The sequence below is a fragment of the Asterias rubens genome, chromosome 1 (genome assembly GCF_902459465.1).
Source record: "Asterias rubens chromosome 1, eAstRub1.3, whole genome shotgun sequence".
In the NCBI taxonomy this organism is placed as follows: Eukaryota; Metazoa; Echinodermata; class Asteroidea; order Forcipulatida; family Asteriidae; genus Asterias; species Asterias rubens.
Genome location: NC_047062.1, coordinates 1,643,427 through 1,661,616, shown reverse-complemented (window position 1 = coordinate 1,661,616; position 18,190 = coordinate 1,643,427). Strand labels below are relative to the sequence as shown.

At 40.0% G+C, this 18,190-nt stretch overlaps 1 protein-coding gene across 1 annotated transcript in view; it reads left to right on the top strand.

The window, feature by feature from the left end:
• Positions 1-872: 872 nt before the first annotated feature.
• LOC117287941 (usherin-like) overlaps positions 873-18,190 on the top strand; it is a 64,830-nt gene continuing 47,512 nt past the window's right edge. Inside the window, exons 1-16 of the mRNA XM_033768588.1 lie at positions 873-1,457; positions 2,318-2,483; positions 2,718-2,850; positions 5,937-6,102; positions 6,997-7,168; positions 7,805-7,992; positions 8,846-9,061; positions 10,113-10,200; positions 11,697-11,848; positions 12,761-12,935; positions 13,343-13,538; positions 14,229-14,527; positions 15,209-15,566; positions 15,994-16,183; positions 17,246-17,409; positions 17,778-17,939. Coding sequence (XP_033624479.1) covers positions 940-1,457; positions 2,318-2,483; positions 2,718-2,850; positions 5,937-6,102; positions 6,997-7,168; positions 7,805-7,992; positions 8,846-9,061; positions 10,113-10,200; positions 11,697-11,848; positions 12,761-12,935; positions 13,343-13,538; positions 14,229-14,527; positions 15,209-15,566; positions 15,994-16,183; positions 17,246-17,409; positions 17,778-17,939 — 3,343 coding nt within the window. The 5' untranslated portion in view covers positions 873-939. The remainder of the gene's footprint in view (positions 1,458-2,317; positions 2,484-2,717; positions 2,851-5,936; positions 6,103-6,996; positions 7,169-7,804; positions 7,993-8,845; positions 9,062-10,112; positions 10,201-11,696; positions 11,849-12,760; positions 12,936-13,342; positions 13,539-14,228; positions 14,528-15,208; positions 15,567-15,993; positions 16,184-17,245; positions 17,410-17,777; positions 17,940-18,190) is intronic.

Here is an 18,190-nt window from a genome sequence, read left to right as displayed (position 1 = left end):
ACCCATTACTTGTTACCAACAAAAGTCAGTTCAACCATCCATGACCCAACTCAACTTTATACGTAACTACTCGTTTTCTTTTGAATTATTCATCATGTACAAGTTTCATTTTACATACGCCTTGAAAGCCTTAACATTGGAGCACTTGTTTATTCAATTAGTATCCTTTTAATTAGCTGTTCAGGTATATTGCTATTTACCCCCATTACATAAACTTACTCCCTCTGTGCGGTAGTGACTGCCAATGCTTTACAGGTGGACAAATGCCAACTAATGTAACGGCTGGGTGGGTCGAGCCAGCTGAACTGAGTCAGCTCATTAGCATAAGAATAAACAAAGCCCTGTGGGTTCAAATAGTGTCAGGACGAGAAAAAAAGTGAAATTGCAGCTGACGAATTTTGCATAATTTCCGGAGAAATTTGGTTCTATATTTCACGTAAACAAAATATAAACTACACATATTGTGGCACAAAATGTAATATTAATGCTTCCTTATTAACTATCTATCTGTGAAACGAAGAAAGTGGATTTGACTATTTAAAAACAGGCTCTCAGTCTCGAACGTGCCGAAATGAAAATGTAAACATTGCAATGTGTTACTGTTTTTGACAATAAACATGTGGTGCATCTCTATTTCAACATAAAACACACACCCTAGGCTTCTTGTGCTAATAAACTGGTCATTTTATTTTGTAAAAACTAAAAAACTTCTTTCTATTTCGAGGAATTCGAAACGATAATTGGGCTGTGCAGATTTTTAAAGCGACACAGAAATTTGACACCAATGGAATAAACGGAACGCTTCACTGCGATTGGTCGCAACGGACGCTGTGCACGTTGGCTACCGTTATTAAACAAAATGGCGACTCGCATACCAGCACCAGAAAAAGCAACTCGCTCCGAAAGTGAAAGTTAAAAGAGCTTCTGTATCTCCCAAAGATGGCTTCTTTTGGATTTTTAAACACAAGACATTTGTGTGCACACAGTGGTGCTGTTCTTGTTATATTTGTCATTTTGAACTGCATACAACCCGCCATTTGCCAGGGATCGGGAGCCTTTCCGCAGCTGATAAATGCCGCCGAACGTAAGCCAATTTCTACCGTGCCCGACATCGGAACTTGCGGGTACAACCCGGTCACAGGTGGGCTTGTTACAACGGCCTTTTGCCGGAGTTCAACTTTAAGTTCTTCAGTCTCGTCATGCCACCAAACGATTTGTTCGCAAGGATGTCCAAGCAGGACTAGTACCCCTTCCCCATCCCAGATTTTATTCCCTTCTTCCCCTTGCATTCGGCTGGATTCTGTCGACGTTTCGCCGGTGGCTATGCCTGGTGAAAACTCGCAGATTTTTGATCCTGGATGTTTTATTTCCCCTGGGGTAGTACCTACCGTTGGTGTCAATGGAAGGTTCACATTGGCTGTTTGGTTAAAACCTGATCCGTCTTTAAATCAAGAGGGGTGAGTATTTTATTTGATTGATTGAAATACTTTAGCCTAGAAAAATGTTTGAATGATTGATAATTTTTTAAGGCCTACAAATTCAAATAATTTTAACTTCCCTATGATTATGAATTGAAAGTTGTCACAAAAACTAGAACTCTGTAGGAGGTTGTTGCGATAATCATAACCCTGTAAAAAAAAGGCAGTGTACATCCAGAAAACGTTCAGTATTCTGCCACCACTTTTTCACTAACTTTTACTAAAAGGAAAATCCCATTTGAGTAAATTAGAATCTATACTATTTTATTTCATAACGAAAAGAAAAACTGGTGGCAAGACACTTTTCCCTCAATCCTCCCATCCCATCTCAGCCAGTGGTACAATTATCGCAACTAAAACATAAGGCTACAATTCTTAAACATAGCATATTGATCCAAAGTTTGCGCTGTCAAACCACTAGTTACCAACACAACTCACAAATGAGATTTATGGTTTAATCGCAAACCTCCCTTGATTGTACTCCCACCACGCTAAGTTTCAAACAAAGTGGCTACATTTAGTAGCATCAATTATCAATTATGAAGAAGATGACTTTTCAAAGCTTTTTTTTAAATGCAAGCACTTTTTTAAATTTCGCACATAGAAAAAGATGATTTATCATCCAAACTATTTGCAAAAATGACTGGACCTCGATAAATTTGGTGGAACAGAAATGAACTTGTTAACAAAGTAATGAAATAATAAATAAGCCATTTTTCAGAGCATTTCCCAACAAGGATTAAAAAGTGAAAGTTTACCCCCCCCCCCTCCCACTCCACCCCTGCCTTCTCAATAGATCCTGAATGCTTGAACTAATTCCTTGTAATTTGTCCTCTCAGTGCGTTACTTGAGAAGCGCTCCAGTTTTAATGGGCAAATCATCTTCACCATCTTGGTCTCACAAACTGTGATCTCCTTTGAGTACCGCACAAGTCCAACTTTGGCCTACCTCATCAGTGCACAAGCTGACATTTCTCCTACGCGATGGACACATTTGGCGTTACAGGTAATTTATCTCTTTTACCAACAGCTACGACTTCAATTCAAAAACTACAAGAATAGGCAAAGTTTATAATGAATTTTTTTTTTAGGTCTTGATAACTTGGTTTTTTTTAAATTTTCTGTTCCCATTTAGCAGCAAACCTTTACCAATAAAATGTTGTTATTGAACAATTATGGCATAAACCCATTTATTTTACCATTTTTGTAGACTAACTAAAAGTGTTGATCTTTTTTCAAGGTATATGACAACAAAATCAGTTTTTTCATCAACGGCCTGGCAGCAGATGGCACAGCTCTTGACACCCAGACGTTGCAGGGCCAGATGTATGATGAGAGTAACGCCATTGTCAGAGTTGGACAAAGACTAACAGGTAGGGCTCACACAGGATCATAACAGTGTATGTACTAGAGAACTAGTCTTGTTTCAAGAAGCACAACTGTTTTCAATCCCTGTAAGCCCAGACAGGCTTGTGGCGTACACATGAACGAGCAAAAGTATTATTTTCAGGGAACATTTGCTAGGGCATCTGTCTTTTTAAACGGCGAAATAAACACAGTGAGAAGTGTATTAAGATACATGTTGCGCGCAAGGTTACGCAGCCTGGGCTAATTTACGCGTAATACAATACATACAGGTACTTGCGTGTAGGGCCACAACCCTGCTGTTTTTCTAACCAATTAAAGTCACCTGGAAGTGGTATTTTTTCAAAATAAAGCTTTTGTCACTAATATATATGTTTTGATGAGTGGAATGTGAATAAACAGTTAACTAAGGTTTTAAAAAATCAGTTCTTATGTTATTTACAAATTTAAGAGCAGACCCCGACCCGAGAGGGCGCTGTTCGTGACGTCAATCGAGGCAGACTTTGCCTGTAATGCGTAGAGTAAACACAATTGCAAAGTACATGTACGGACCAAGTCGTGAGTTTGTACGTTTAAAAAAAAAATTGCTGCTGAATGCAGAAAAACACTTTTTGAAATGTACCAACTCACTACTTGGACGTACATGTACTTTGCACGTGTGTTTACTATACGCATTGCAGTCAAAGTCTGCCTCGATTGACGTCACAAAAGGGGTAGGCGGAGTCAGCCCCCAAACAACTTTATATATTTTTTAAACATATAAATCCTGACAAACAATTACTAAAAAAATTGTTTTATTGTTCGTAAGCATATACTCTTATGTTTGAAAGAAAAAAAATCTATTTCCAGGTGACTTTAAGTTTTTATTGGCAATAATTTTAGGAAACGTACACCTTCCCTTTAAATGCAGACCAGTTGAATTGTTTTGTCCTTTCTGTTGATTCTGAGTCCTTGGTGATTTGAATGAATGAAGGAACAAACAACAACAAGATGACAATGTTCATTTGAAAGCCTTCAAAACGCAGCAGCGCTTCATGCCTTATTTATGAAACCCACACAGATGTGCTCTGAAACATCTATTTATATTTATGTGAATATTCTGGGCACACCCAAGTGATGTCGTAATAAACACTACCGTCTGTACCCACTCCAATTTAATTTGTCAGTTTCGTGCGTAGTAAAATAGACTTCTTCATTTAAATTCACCTCCAGTTCTGACAGATGGTCTTTCCACATAATGTCAAAATGGTAATTAATTGTGTGTTATTGTTTGGCGCATTAAACACTCATTATGTTAACATTGGTTCGTAAATCTTGCATTCAATGGAAATTTTATTTTGTAAAGTGCAATTGATAATTATTAATCTGGAGAATGTTCTGTAATAAGACCAAAACGCTGTTTCAAATACTGATGGAATGTTTTTTTAAATAATTTATAATTATTCCCTCCTGTTTTATCGATGAAAATTACCAACTTTTTGGATGTGAATCTAAAGGAAAGTAGGCCTAAATAAGTTTCTGCAGCATAAATTGAAATAATCAAAAGGCATGCCTTTGAACATGTTGAAAGGGCAAAGCCATTTTCATTTTGCAAAGGGCACTTCCATTGGAAAATCTTAAAGTCAATGGGAAACTTTGAAGGGCACTAAGGCCAAGACCAGGGGCAACGTGTAATTCCAGACAATAATATTAGGCAGATTATGTATCAATTGTTTTGATATCATGTCTTCGTTTTGATGGCCATTTAATCATAACAAAGGGGAGTTAGCTATTTCAGGGATGATAAATTTTGGACTTTTTATCAGAATTCATAATTTTTATTTCTGCCTGGTGAAGAAATTCAGCTAGTATTCTTTTCCAAATATAAATCCCGCTCTTTGATCTGCTTCTCTAGTTTTGAGGTCACTGTTCCCAATAGCTCTAAGATGAAATCTCAACTTGCCTTCCAAAAAAAACCTTGGAACTGTTTGAATGATTGGAGATACAATTAAATTGATCTGTTGAAATTTCATTTCAAACGCAGTTACCATTTTGGATATTATATACACATGTAATGCCAAAAATCATGAGCGGTTATGTTCAAGCAGGAAAAATAATCCAGAAATAGAATGCACAATCTGAGAATAGTTCCATGCAAAAAAAAGATTCTAATATTGTAATGTTGAATCCCTTTCTCTAAAGCCTCATTCCTTTGTGGGGTGTTTAAACGGATGATATAACACCAGTAAAAATTGTTTTAAAGACACTGGACACTATTGGTAAAATGCAAAGACCAGTCTTCTCACTTGGTGTATCTCAACATATGCATAAAATAAGAAACCTGTGAAAATTTGAGCTCAATTGGTCATCGCAGTTGCGAGATAATAATGAAAGAAAAAACACCCTGGTCACACGAAGTTGTGTGATTTCAGATGCTTGATTTCCAGACCTCAAATTCTAAACTTGAGATCTTGAAATCAAATTCGTGGAAAATTACTCCTTTCTCGAAAACTACGTCACTTCAGAGGGAGCCGTTTCTCACAATGTGCTAACTATCAACCTCTCCCCTTTACTCATTACCAAGTAAGGTTTTATGCTAATAATTTTTTTGAGTAATTACCAATAGTGTCCACTGCCTTTAACATGGGCGTGACACGCGAGTTAGCACCTGTGCTTATAAGACAGTTTATTCATTCCTATTGGTCGAGAGCACGGCTGGAACACCTGTGCCACGCCAATCTCCTTATAAGGAGTTTTCACCAGAGGGCCTTATCATTCCATAGCTGGAGGGGTGTTTGGTTTAAACAAATAGTTGAACAATTATAATTTTTGCGTGTTTTTTTTCTTCAATTGGGATAAAAAAGTTTTGATGTTTTTTGACAGAAATTGTATTTATGAATGGGAATAAAAATGTGCTTGGCCGGTATTAAACACTCTGTTTAAAACCGGTTGCAGTCTAGATGCTGATAATTACCCTCGGGTTGTTATCACATCCAGACTGCACCCGGTATTAAACAAAGTGTTTAAAACAGTTGCAGTGATGTTCACCAAGTAAGATTTTATGGTAAACAATCCCTTCAACATTTTTTCTTCTTCAATTTTCAAACTTGTTCAGAGGGGAACCAGTATCTAGGACGGATGCAAGATTTCTTTGTCTTTCAAGATACACTGACAAATCGGGAGATTGTTGAGTTGGCTACAGGATCCTTCCCAGGGGTCCATGCTCAGTCAGAGTGCAGGTGCCCAGACTCCCATCCACGGATCAACCCCCTGGAGGACAGGTAAGAAAAGGGCTCAATTTCATGGCTCTGCTTACCGCAAAATTCTGTGCGGAATTCCACAGTTAGCAGAGCCATGAAATTGGGCCCTAAAGACCAGGGGCCAATTTCATAAAGCTGTTAATAGAAAATATCGGGTGACAATTGTCTTTGCTAAGCAAAAATTGAGTAGAGTACCAGCCGCAACAATGCAAACTTAATGTAATTTTGACTGGTAACCTGTTTCTGCTAAGCATTACTAGGCGTTATGAAATTGGGCCCAGCTTGCTCTAGTCATCATCAGTCTCCTGACGATGACTAGAGCAAGCTAGTCGAAACGTTGAGACCAATTTCAGAACTGACTCCGCGGCAGTACAGTTAATTACGATCCTATAAGCTAAAGTAGTAGTCCAGTCTGATTTCTATACCATCCGCCCTGGTAATAGTTAAAAAGCAGGACAGTTCTTTTTAGAACTGAGAAGTCTCCCGAACCTCCGATTATCTACTCCACGGCAGTAGGATAAAGCAAGACAGTTCCCTAAGAACAACTCTACCTGGCAAGTAGATACACACATGGTGTTACCGCAAACCAAATATACATTGATACCTCACCATGCAATGCCTCAAATCCTATATGTTTTATATTATCAACAGCTCTCCAATGCTCATTACCAAGTCGGTTTTTAAGTTAATATTTGTTGTGAGTAATTATTGAGTTCATTTGCTTGTTAAATAGTTGAGAATAAGAGATTTCAAGTATCTCTCAAAGGCAAAGTATACCTTTGATTTTTGGAACCATTCAATTGTTTTTAATCCTATACAATTGTTGATATACGATAAGACTAACCTGTGAAAAATAAGGAAGCAACGCCTGAACCGGGTTAGAGTCTGAAAGCTATTGATTTTACTCTTTCACAGACTCTGTCTCAAGAATGGTGAGCCAGACACCACTGATGACACCTTAGCACGCATCGGAGAGTACGCTTACCCTCTAGAGTTTGCTAACGATGGAGACGTTGGGAGCAGTTGGGTGTCTACGTTCACCGATGACATCATGCTGTATGTTGACCTCGTCAGTGGGGAGTTCCAGGTACTGTCAGACTGGTAGCTAAACTGTGTAATTAACTCCCTGTCTTTTCTTCAAGAGCATGCTAAGAGCATGCTAAGCGGGGTCACCTTCAACTATGTACATGTAATTACCTGTCCCCAAATAAAATTCTAAAATAAGTAACCTGCTTTTACTTTGCACATTGTCTGCACCTGCTAGTTTGCACTTTGACCAATGAGGAGGTTTCAACACGGTATAAGGAAGATGATGAGATGATGATGATGTGGCCATGTCCTGATTTAACAATATTTAAAATTCGCGTGAACAAAGCCAAATTTACGAGAACTGGATTTAAACCCTACGACTTCCGGAACAACATGGTGCTCAGCCAACTAAGCTGTCTTGTCCTATGATGGCTATCTCTGTCAATGTTGTCAATATCTTTGTTCGGAAAGTGCAAGTCAGAAGCCATTTAACTCATTTCCAGATTCTGTTCTTTTAAATTTTTTCTTCACCCCAAAGTTGAATGAAATTAACCAAGTCACGTTTCCCTTGTGGTTTATTTCTTAAACATTTCTGAAACTACACTGATAATTATAGTCAAAGGTATTCCCAACAAACTGTTGAAACTTTACCAACTTCTTTTATACTGAAGGTTTTTTTACATTTTTTATTCAGGTTTTCTACGTGGTTCTACAATTCTACAGCCCTCAACCCACATCAGTCACCATATCCCGCCGACGTAACGATACGTTAGATTGGTCCAACTGGCAGTACTATGCAGAAGACTGTTTGACAGCGTTTGGCATGCCGAATAACGGAGCTCTACTATCGCCCTCCTCCGTCAACTGTCTGCAATTTTCAACGTAAAATATAACTTCTTTGCTGCATGTGGGCTATTAACTAATAAATTGTTTTGTTTTGTTTTGGAAAAATGAGGGTTGATAGGTTTGTACTTGCAGGAAATTTGGGTGGCATGGATGGCTAGTTCAAAAAGTGCTCGCCTTTTACCAATGTGACCCTGGTTTACTACCTTACGGAGGCCATTTGTGAGTAGAGTTGTGCGTTGGTTCTCTTCGATCTCAAGGTTGTCTTGAGCGTAAAACACTCGCCTCTCACCAATGTGACCCTGGTTTGATACAAATTTGTGTACATGTATGTCACCCAGCGTTCTCCCCTAACAGTGGTCCGGCTGGCAAGTTCTGTTTTGGAAACCATTCCTATTTTATTTGAATATTGACAAGTGAAAAAGCTGTTGATCTAGGCCCAGTATGTTTGTTTATTTCCAAATATCACAATATATAATCATAAAACAGTTAGGTACAATGGGTGATAAGTGGGGAGAGCCATGTAAAGCACAGGGAAAGCCTAGGCTTATGCAGTGCCTGCGGTGGATTTCACCAAACTCTTCCTAACTTAGGATTAATTTTAGGACCATAGACGTTAGGACGCATTGAACCCATCCTAACTCGAGATAGAATTTATCTTCACATTTCGTGAAATCGGCTGCAGGTCCCTTTAGTTTATAAATTAATAGGTTTTAATATGATGGACTCTGCTTACCGTGAAAATCTGTGCTTAGAACTGAATAGAATCGCATGCTTGGCATGGCAGAATTCAGTGTTAAGTCGTGCCATGAAACTCAGGTCCGATCCAATTAGCTCCAAGAAGCCCAGTTTCCATCAGTTTCAAATTGTTGTCTCTTTCTGCCTACTTTAGGAATCCACCTGTCCCCTACTCCAAGGGAAACATAACTTTCCAGCTCCTGTCACCGGAGCCTATCGCACGCCCCGGCCACAACGACTTCTACAACGCTCCGGAGCTACTGGAGTTTGTACGGGCAACTCAGATACGCATCCATTTGCAGAATCACTTTTACATCACCAACCGACGTCATGGTTATTACGGCCTAGAGGAACTGACTGTCAGTGCAAGGTAAGAGAGGAGCTAGTAGTTTAGCCTTTTCCTTACAATTGACTTCTTGCATGCACTTCACACACTCGACTTTGCCACGCTCACCATTTTGGTGGTCAATAGGCGTGTAAAGGATGCATTGCATAAAATGCACACTTTAGTGACTTTGACCACCAAAATGGCGCATCCAAGATTATTCTGATGATGACATCAGGGCCCAATTTTATAGCACTGCTTAGCGGCCGGTGCTTACGGTGCGTTTTACACTTCAAAGCACTGCTAACCATAAGCACACGAAAAGGCATGCTATTAGTCGACCAAGCTTACACCCTTTTTTTACCTTCTGGTGCTTACCGCTTGGAAATAAATGATGTCACAGTGCAAATCCATGGTAAACGCGCAACACGGCTGCCCAATTTTCTCCTAACCTGTGGAATACACTTGCGCCTAAGCAAATGTTTCTGCTACAGTAAGCACGCAAATTTGATTACCGTTAAGCACACTATGAAATTGGGCCCAGGTGAATTGGGTCAATGGGCAACTTTAATAAACTGCACTCATACTCCCTCTTATCTTTCTTTCCATTGGTGACTTTAGTCGACCAAGCTTACACACTTTCACTCACTCCGGATTAATGTGCTGGGGCTCTATCAACTGAGCTGTCTTGCCCTTTTTTGTCAATATCTTAGTTCCAGAGTGTGGTTTATTACTTGTTACTATAACAGTACACTGTATTTATAAAGCGCTTTAACTAACAAAGGGAAGTACCAAAGCGCTTTACACACAATAAACAACAAGCAAAGAGAAATAAACAGAATAAGCAAACAAATCAATTGAACAAGTGGGTTTTTAAAGATTTCTTGAGTACTGCTAGTGAGCTGTCATGGTTAATTGTTCCAGAGTTTACGGGCAGCAGTGTGGAAGTTTTTTCCCCAGTAATTGAGACAAATTTTATACACACCTGAACATTTTTTTTTTTTTACGACCCATACTATTTCAAAATTTTCTTTATTATGAAATCTCTATTTTCAACAATTTTCTTTATTTCATTTTGTTATCATAATTTCCTTAGATGTGACTGCAGTGGTCATGCAATGGAGTGTGATCTCAGTACGTCCCCATACCAGTGTGACTGTCTGCATAACACCATGGGAGATCATGTAAGATATTCCTATTACCATAGTGACATTTTAACAGGGGACCAGGGGTGGATTTCACAAATAGTTAAGACTAGTGTTATCTCGAGTTAGGACGAGTTACTCGTCCTAACTTAGGACTAGCCACATGTTTTGTATATCTCCTAGGACTAGTCCTAGGACTAGTCCTAATTCTTTGTGAAATCGACCCCTGATTTGCTCAGTGGTTTCTTTCCACGCCTTTCATCTCCGGCCCCGGTTCGAAGCCCACCTCAGACAACAAGCCTTGCATGTAGGTTGGATTATCAGTCCCTACCTGATTGACTTTTTTCCTTCACGATACATACAAAACTAATTTGAAATTAGACAGAGTAGATATTTTCATGAATTGTAAAAGAAATTGGTTTAAGAAATGTATATTGCTTTGAAGATAGTGTAATTGTTTGACTCTCTGTCATGCGTCTGTAAACCATGCAGCGTAGAAATAACAAAGTGTATGTTTAAGGACACTGGACACTTTTGGTAATTGTCAAAGACAAGTCCCAGGTCAAAATTCCAGTTGAACCTAGTTAACTGGTGTCAACTGGTTCAACTGGATAGTGACCAAACTCGTCCATTTTCCATATTAACCAACTGGTTTGGACTAGGTTTAACTGAGTTCAACTAGGTTGAAATTATAAACCATTAGGTTTCTGTCCATTTTCCGTATTAAACCAACTGGTATTAACTGTGTTTAACTAGTTTATCAACTGGTTTTCAACTAGTTCCAGTTAAACCCAGTTTAACTAGGTTCAACTGGAATTTTGACCTGGGGTCTTCTCACATGGTGTATCGTAACATATGCATAAAATAACACACTTGTGAACATTTTAGCCCAATTGGTCGTTGAAGCTGCCGCGTGACAACTAGGAACGAAAAAAAACAACCTTGTCACACGAAGTTGTGTGCTTTCAGATGCTTGATTTCGAGACCTCAAAATCTAATTCTGAGGTCTCGAAATCAAATTCGTGGAAAATTACTTCTTTCTCCCCATTACTCGGTACGGTACCAAGTAAGGTTTTATGCTAATAGTTATTTTGTGAGTAATTACCAATAGTGTCCACTGCCTTTACTGTAAAATGAATCATGAATGTGAACCAATGATGGAGAGAAAATGGAACTAGCTATTGCAAACAGCGTACCAACCAAAGGGACCTTTGGTAAAAAAGCAATAATCAGTGGTCTGACGCTTTGACCCTAGCATAGTCTGTTTCAAAGGCTAGTTGACAACACAACACACATACAAAGGTACCATGTATACTGTGGAACAAGATGATGGATATAAAAACACATAGAGAAAGAATTCCCTGCTCTCCCCATCATCTATTTCGATTTGAACTGTTTTCTTACAACAGTTCACCTGTTTATGTGTATTGTGTTGTCATTTAGCCTTCAAGAAATACTCTGCTAGAACCTCATGCCACTAAAAAAAAAAAATGCATTTGTGGAGAGTAACACATTTTTATACTTTTGCATAACAGTGTGACACGTGTCAGCCCCTGTACAACGATAAACCATTCCGTCATGGTGACCAGGAAGCTGCCTATGCATGTAAACCATGTACATGTTACAACCACGCTGAGAGCTGTGATTATGACATCACGGTGGATCCGTTCCCTGGTGAACATTCAAGGTAAAATGTTTAAACAGAGGATTAAGGGACGCTTTGTAGTTCCTAGTTCTCAAACCGATTTTGAAACTGATCTTTTCTTTGGAAGTGTTGGAGTTTTCATTTTTGGCCGAGTGTTGATGTTTCCTTCATCGATAATTTGTCTGAGATCCCACTAAGGCCAGTCTTAATTTGTTTTCTTGTAACTTAATTTATTGCAAATGTTGCACATTAATGGAAGTAGAGCCTAAACCCATATGTTTCTTGATCACTAGGCAAAGTTTACTCACTATTAAAGGAACACGTTACCTTGGATCAGACGACTTGGTCTTTGAAAAGTGTATGTAACCATTTGTTATAGAATGCATATGATTAGAAAGATATTTTAAAAGTAGAATATAATGCTCCACACTAGTATCACTCGAAATTGCGTGGTTTTCCTTTTACCTCGTCGACAAACACCGTCGGCCATTTATGGGAGTCAAATTTTTGACTCCCATAAATGGCCGACCATGTTACTTTGCAAAGTAAAGGAAAACCACGCATTTTTTAGGCAAATGTGTGTAGATCATTGTATTCTACTTTTTAAATATCTTTTTAACCATATGTATTTTATATCAAACGGTTACAAAGGCTTTTCAAAGACCAACTCGACTGATCCAAGGCAACGTGTTCCTTTAACAGGCCTTGGCAGAATGCTTTGTAGGTTGTCATACCATGGTATTAACGAATGATGATATCGTAGTCAAGTTACTTGATTCAGTTGACTAGAGAAGGGCCAAATTTTATGCCATTTGGGTGTTACATACACATGGTGTCACTGCAATTCTTACAAATCCCATTAAAATGAATAGTTCCTGTTTGGTGAATCTTTTGTTTTTTATAATGGAAAATATGAAGAACTATCTTACCTTATCTTGATTTAAATCTTTACAGGGGCGGTGGCGGAGTCTGCAATGACTGTGAACATAACACAGAAGGGCGTTACTGTGATCGTTGTAAGACTGGTTATTACAGAGCACAGGCAACACCCCTTGACTCTGTCGATTTGTGTATGCAATGCGAGTGCTTTACCAATGGAACTGTAAACACCTCAGCCATTTGTGAATTGGTGAGTTTTCTATTTCACTCCAATTATGTATTTTATTTTTTATTGGATAAAAAACTTATTTGCTGCAGTAAGGCCACAAAAAATTGTCTGTTTGTTTTTGACTGACCGACCATCATTTGCATCTGTTAAAAGACATTTTAACTTTTTATTCCCCCCCCCCAAAAAAAAAATACATATATATATATATATATAAAAAATAAATAAAAATTCTATCGACCAACCTTACCTTTTGAGAACCCGCTATGGACAAACAAACAGTTTTATTTTTTGGCCTAACTGACAAATTTATAGAGAATGGCTGTGTTGTTATGACAAATACCAATCTGGATGTGATAAGAACGAGGGGCAAGGAAGTTAAAAAAAAAAAATAGTGAGAATGACTGACATATTTCCTCTCTCCTCTCCAGGTCGATGGGCAGTGTCCTTGCAAGGTCTTCACTGTGGGTAGACAGTGTGATACCTGTCGGCCAGGGTATTTCAACCTACAGAGTGACAACCCACAGGGATGTGATGACTGTGGGTGTCAGGGGGCAGGCACGGTAGGGGGAGATACAATCTGCCATCAGACGGCTGGAATATGTACATGCAAAACCAATGTCATTGGTAAGTGTGAGCAGCAGCTAGATGTTGCTAGTGTTCTCCACACATGTATTTTGTGAGGGCGGGCCGTCCTCCCAAAGTTTAGGCGCCCCTGCCAAATAAATGCCTGCCCTGCCCCAAAAATGACAAACAGACTATTTTTAGCCTGCATTTATTACGATATAAACGAGTAGCCGACAAGCCATAACGGACTTACAAACTGCAGCACCGGAAATGCGATCGTGTACAAACGTTAAAACACGATGCCCTGCCCCAAAAATGACAAACAGACTATTTTTAGCCTGCATTTATTACGATATAAACGAGTAGCCGACAAGCCATAACGGACTTACAAACTGCAGCACCGGAAATGCGATCGTGTACAAACGTTAAAACACGATGCACACACAACCACATGGTTCGTATACTGAGTGTATCCAGCACGCATCGCACGTGCATGCAGCCTTACAACGTTGATCGCCCATACCATGGAGATGCCCACACCCACCGCATACATGGTGCATAAACGACACCACTGTCCAAAGAATTTAAATTATGACCTTGTCAAAATTAGTGCAGAACAACCAGCGGAAAAGTAACATTCAGGACACAGGTTTGTTTAAAATTGGGTGTCAGTGAAACCATGGGGGAAGTTCACAGTGCCTGGGGTTAACATTTTGTAATTATTTGTTAAAACCATTTTAATCCCATCAGGTGAGAAGTGCGACCGATGCAACTACGGCTTCTTTAATCTGAGTACCTCCAACCCTGAGGGGTGCCAGCGATGTAGCTGTAGCCCCATCGGGGGTTCTAGTCCCTACTGCAACCCAGTCACAGGTAGCTGTCAATGCAACGTAGGGGTTCAAGGGCAGAACTGTGATGAGTGTGTGGATGGGTATTATAGTCTGGGATCTGGAGGTTGTCTACAGTGTGACTGTGATGAAGACGGCAGTGTACCAGGCTCATTTTGCGATAAGATCACCGGGCAGTGTCTGTGTAAGGCGAATGTGGAGGTAAGTTAACGTGCAAATCGAGGAGCAGTGTATGTTTTGTAATTTTGCTTAGGGTGGTCGGTTTGGCGTAGTGGTATCTTGCCCTGCCTTCCACCTCGTGGAACCTGGTTGAAATCTCACAGACGAGCAATTACTTGGATTGGGTTTTTAATCCCTACCTTACTGAGTGGGTTTTCCATGGAATGTTTATCTGGGGTTTTCTTCTCACATCTAAAACAAACTTCCTTACTTCTCCATTACCGGTAGGTTCTTGGTTAGTAAAGTGATTTAATAAGGTTTGCTTGGCTTCACAACCAGAATAAATGAAAAAAAAAAACATGACTGTGTGTCCAGCATGTCCAGCGGTCAATTTTATAGGCCTGCTTAAGCATACAAATATTGCTTAATTTCCACTAGGCAAAAATTAGCAGCAAACCAGTCGCACAAATGATACATGAGAAATATAAATTTGGTTGGTAAACCTCAGTTTGGTAGAAAGCAAAAAGATAGATGTGCTTATCTACTTTTTGGTGCTATGGAGAGTACACCTTTGGTACATCGGAACGATGTCACTTTGGGTTGTTTCTTTAAATCATTTTTTCGGCTGCTCTTGGGTTGTACTAATGTGTATTTTGAAATATTAAAACTAATTTGAAAAAAGTGAAGTTTATTAAATCCAAAGTACAAATCACTTCTGTCCAGGGACATGGCTGTGACCAGTGTCGTATCAACACCTACAATCTACAATCCTCCAACTCGGAAGGTTGCAGTGAGTGTGCGTGCAACCTCGCTGGTACGGTCAACGCTTCGGAATCATGCGACGCCACGTCAGGCGTGTGCTCCTGCAAGCCTCTGGTTACTGGGCGTACCTGTAACCAGTGTATTAACAACAACTGGGGACTTGAGCCCGCTAATCCCGATGGGTGTTCCCCTTGTGGGTGCGATCCAACCGGTACTCAGCAGGGCTCTGGTGGCACTCTCCTTGGGTGCGATCAGAACTCTGGACAGTGCCCGTGCCTGAGCGGAAGGACAGGAAGACAGTGCGATCAATGTTCAGCAGGTAAACTACTCCACAATCACAGATATACCTGTTTTGACCATGCAAAGCTTCAAATCTTAGTTAGTAATATTTTTGTTTGGTTCTGAGAAGAACCAGAAGTGGAGATGATTCTCACCTAAATAAGTTTGTTGTTTTATTTATACATCACTGTTGCCGATAGAGCCTTCTCGGTATATGGACCCAAACTCTGGAATAAACTTCCCAATCACATTAGGGACACAACATCACTACACATTCAAGGCACTTCTGAAAGCCCACTTGTTTCAGGAGGCCTAACATCAATGACTTTTTATTTCTTCTGTGCCTCAGCGCCTTTGAGCAAACTTTTGATTTAGGCTCTATACAAACTATGTTTGATTGATTGATTGATCAGTTTCTCCACAAAGCTTCTTACTATGTAGTATTTTTGGTTTTGTTTTCCCATCAGGTTATATTTCTCCAGACATTGGTGGTGGCTGCTTACCCTGTAACTGTCATCCCACTAGCTCATCCTCACTGTCCTGTAACCCTGTCACCGGTCAGTGTCAATGCAATGACCCTTCAACCTCTGGGGTGTCAGGACGACAGTGTGACAGCTGCCTTCCAGAGTTCTGGAACTTTAATGCCGTCACAGGAACGTAAGTCATGATTTCATTGATAGTTCTAGCTTTCTTGTATTTACCCTCCTGTTTGTGGCATATCATGGCCGAGCAGTCTAGGTCAGCAGCAGGGTGTGGATTCGATACCCAGTCATGATATTTGTGCCTTTGAGCAAGGCACTTGACCATAACAGAGATTCCAAGTTCAGAGGCCAGCTATGCAGGAGATTTTTAACCCACCCCCCTCCCCCCCCCCCCCCCCACAAATTTTTGTGTGTTTTTACTCGGACATTGGAGTCACCGTCGGAGAAAAAAAATCTTGGTTTTTTTTTTTTTCTTCATAAAATTATTTGTTGAGAAAAAGCGTTTCAACATAAATTAGAAACCTCTTCAGTATACTTAGAACTCACATGAGGTACACAGGAGATGTTGCTGGTTAAAGTGCTAGATTATTTCCCCCCCAAAAGATAAATTTCTGGCTAAAATGATCCACAATCCTCCGCCAATGACTTCTGCCTGTTGAGTCTACGCTTGTGGAGCGCATTCAACGAATTTGCTAACATATCAAGACAAACTTGTGCGCAATTCACGCTTTGCACACTGCCGAATTGCCGTTTGGTGGCTGAATCTTCTTACAGAGCAAACCGCGTGCGCAATCTGAAAATTTGCGCTATGTTTGAACGCCAGCCCAAGTTGATAATTCTGAAAAAAACGCGTGCAATCTGAAGATTGTGCATTATTTTATATATTTTTTTCCCGGTCTGGCCACAATGCGTGAGAAAATGGTTGCGGTGCGTGAGAGCGTAAAGACAGACTTGGTAGGTCTGCCATAATTGCTTCATAAAAAGTTGTGAAGGAATGCATTCTGCTCTACCAGCCAGGCTGCCATGGTGGATAATACCCATACCTACATCCTTACAGACTGTGAAGGGAATAACCCCACTTCACCCCCAGGAGTTGGTGGCAATGTGCCCTGGTGACAGTTGAAGTGAACTCCTCACCTTGAAGTGGCCGTCCATGGCCTTGTGATGTTAGGTCATCCATTTCAGAAATATCCTAAAGCAATATTGTTATAAATATTACACAAAAATTGTTTTGTAGCTGTGAGGATTGTGACTGCAACCCAGCCGGTAGTTTCAACACAACATGTGAGTCCAACAATGGCTTGTGTATCTGTAAAGAACTGGTAACCGGTCGCCAATGTGACACGTGTAAGAGTGGTACAAGCAACCTACAAGCTGGTAACCCGCTGGGGTGTAGTAAAGGTTAGTGACAAGGAGACATAATGTTATTTATTTTGGTGTTTACCCATAACCACCGATATGTGTTAGCACTGTATACTCAGTACTTACCCGGGTTCTGTTACGTGTGTTCGATGTTCGATCGAGGCAAAGTCTGCCTCGATTGGCGTCACAAAAGGGGTAGGCGGAGTCACCCCCACACAACTTTGTTTATTTTTTTAAACATATAAATCGTTAAAAACAATTACTCAAAAAAATTATTTTATTGTTCAGAAACATATACTCTAATGTTTGTAGACAAAAAATTATATTTCCAGGTGACTTTAAACATCCCTTGGGGTGCTGTTGCACATAATATCTCCTCATTAATCTCTGACAATTTGTCCTGGCAGCTCCAGAGCAGCAGCCTGCCCCCAGCTGGAGCGCCTTGACGCCCTATTCTCTCCTCTTGGTATGGGACCCGCCTGACGCCCCCAATGGTAACATCATAGGGTACAGACTATACAGGGACAGCGCGGTGGTTTATAGCGGAGTGTATGGAGGCAATCCACTTGGTAAGCATATACCCCCCCTCCCAGTACTACTTCGAAAAATTTAAAAAAATACAGAGAAGTACATACTTCATTTCATTCATTGTTTCTGGTTGCGAAGCCAAGTACTCTCAAATAAGTGAACTTAATGACTGTACAAGCTAAGAACCCAATTGAGAGAAGGCAATGATGAAGTTTCACTTGTGTATATTTGGAGGAAAACCCCAGAGAATGATTCCAGGAAAAACCACTGTCGTGTATGGACATGATGGACT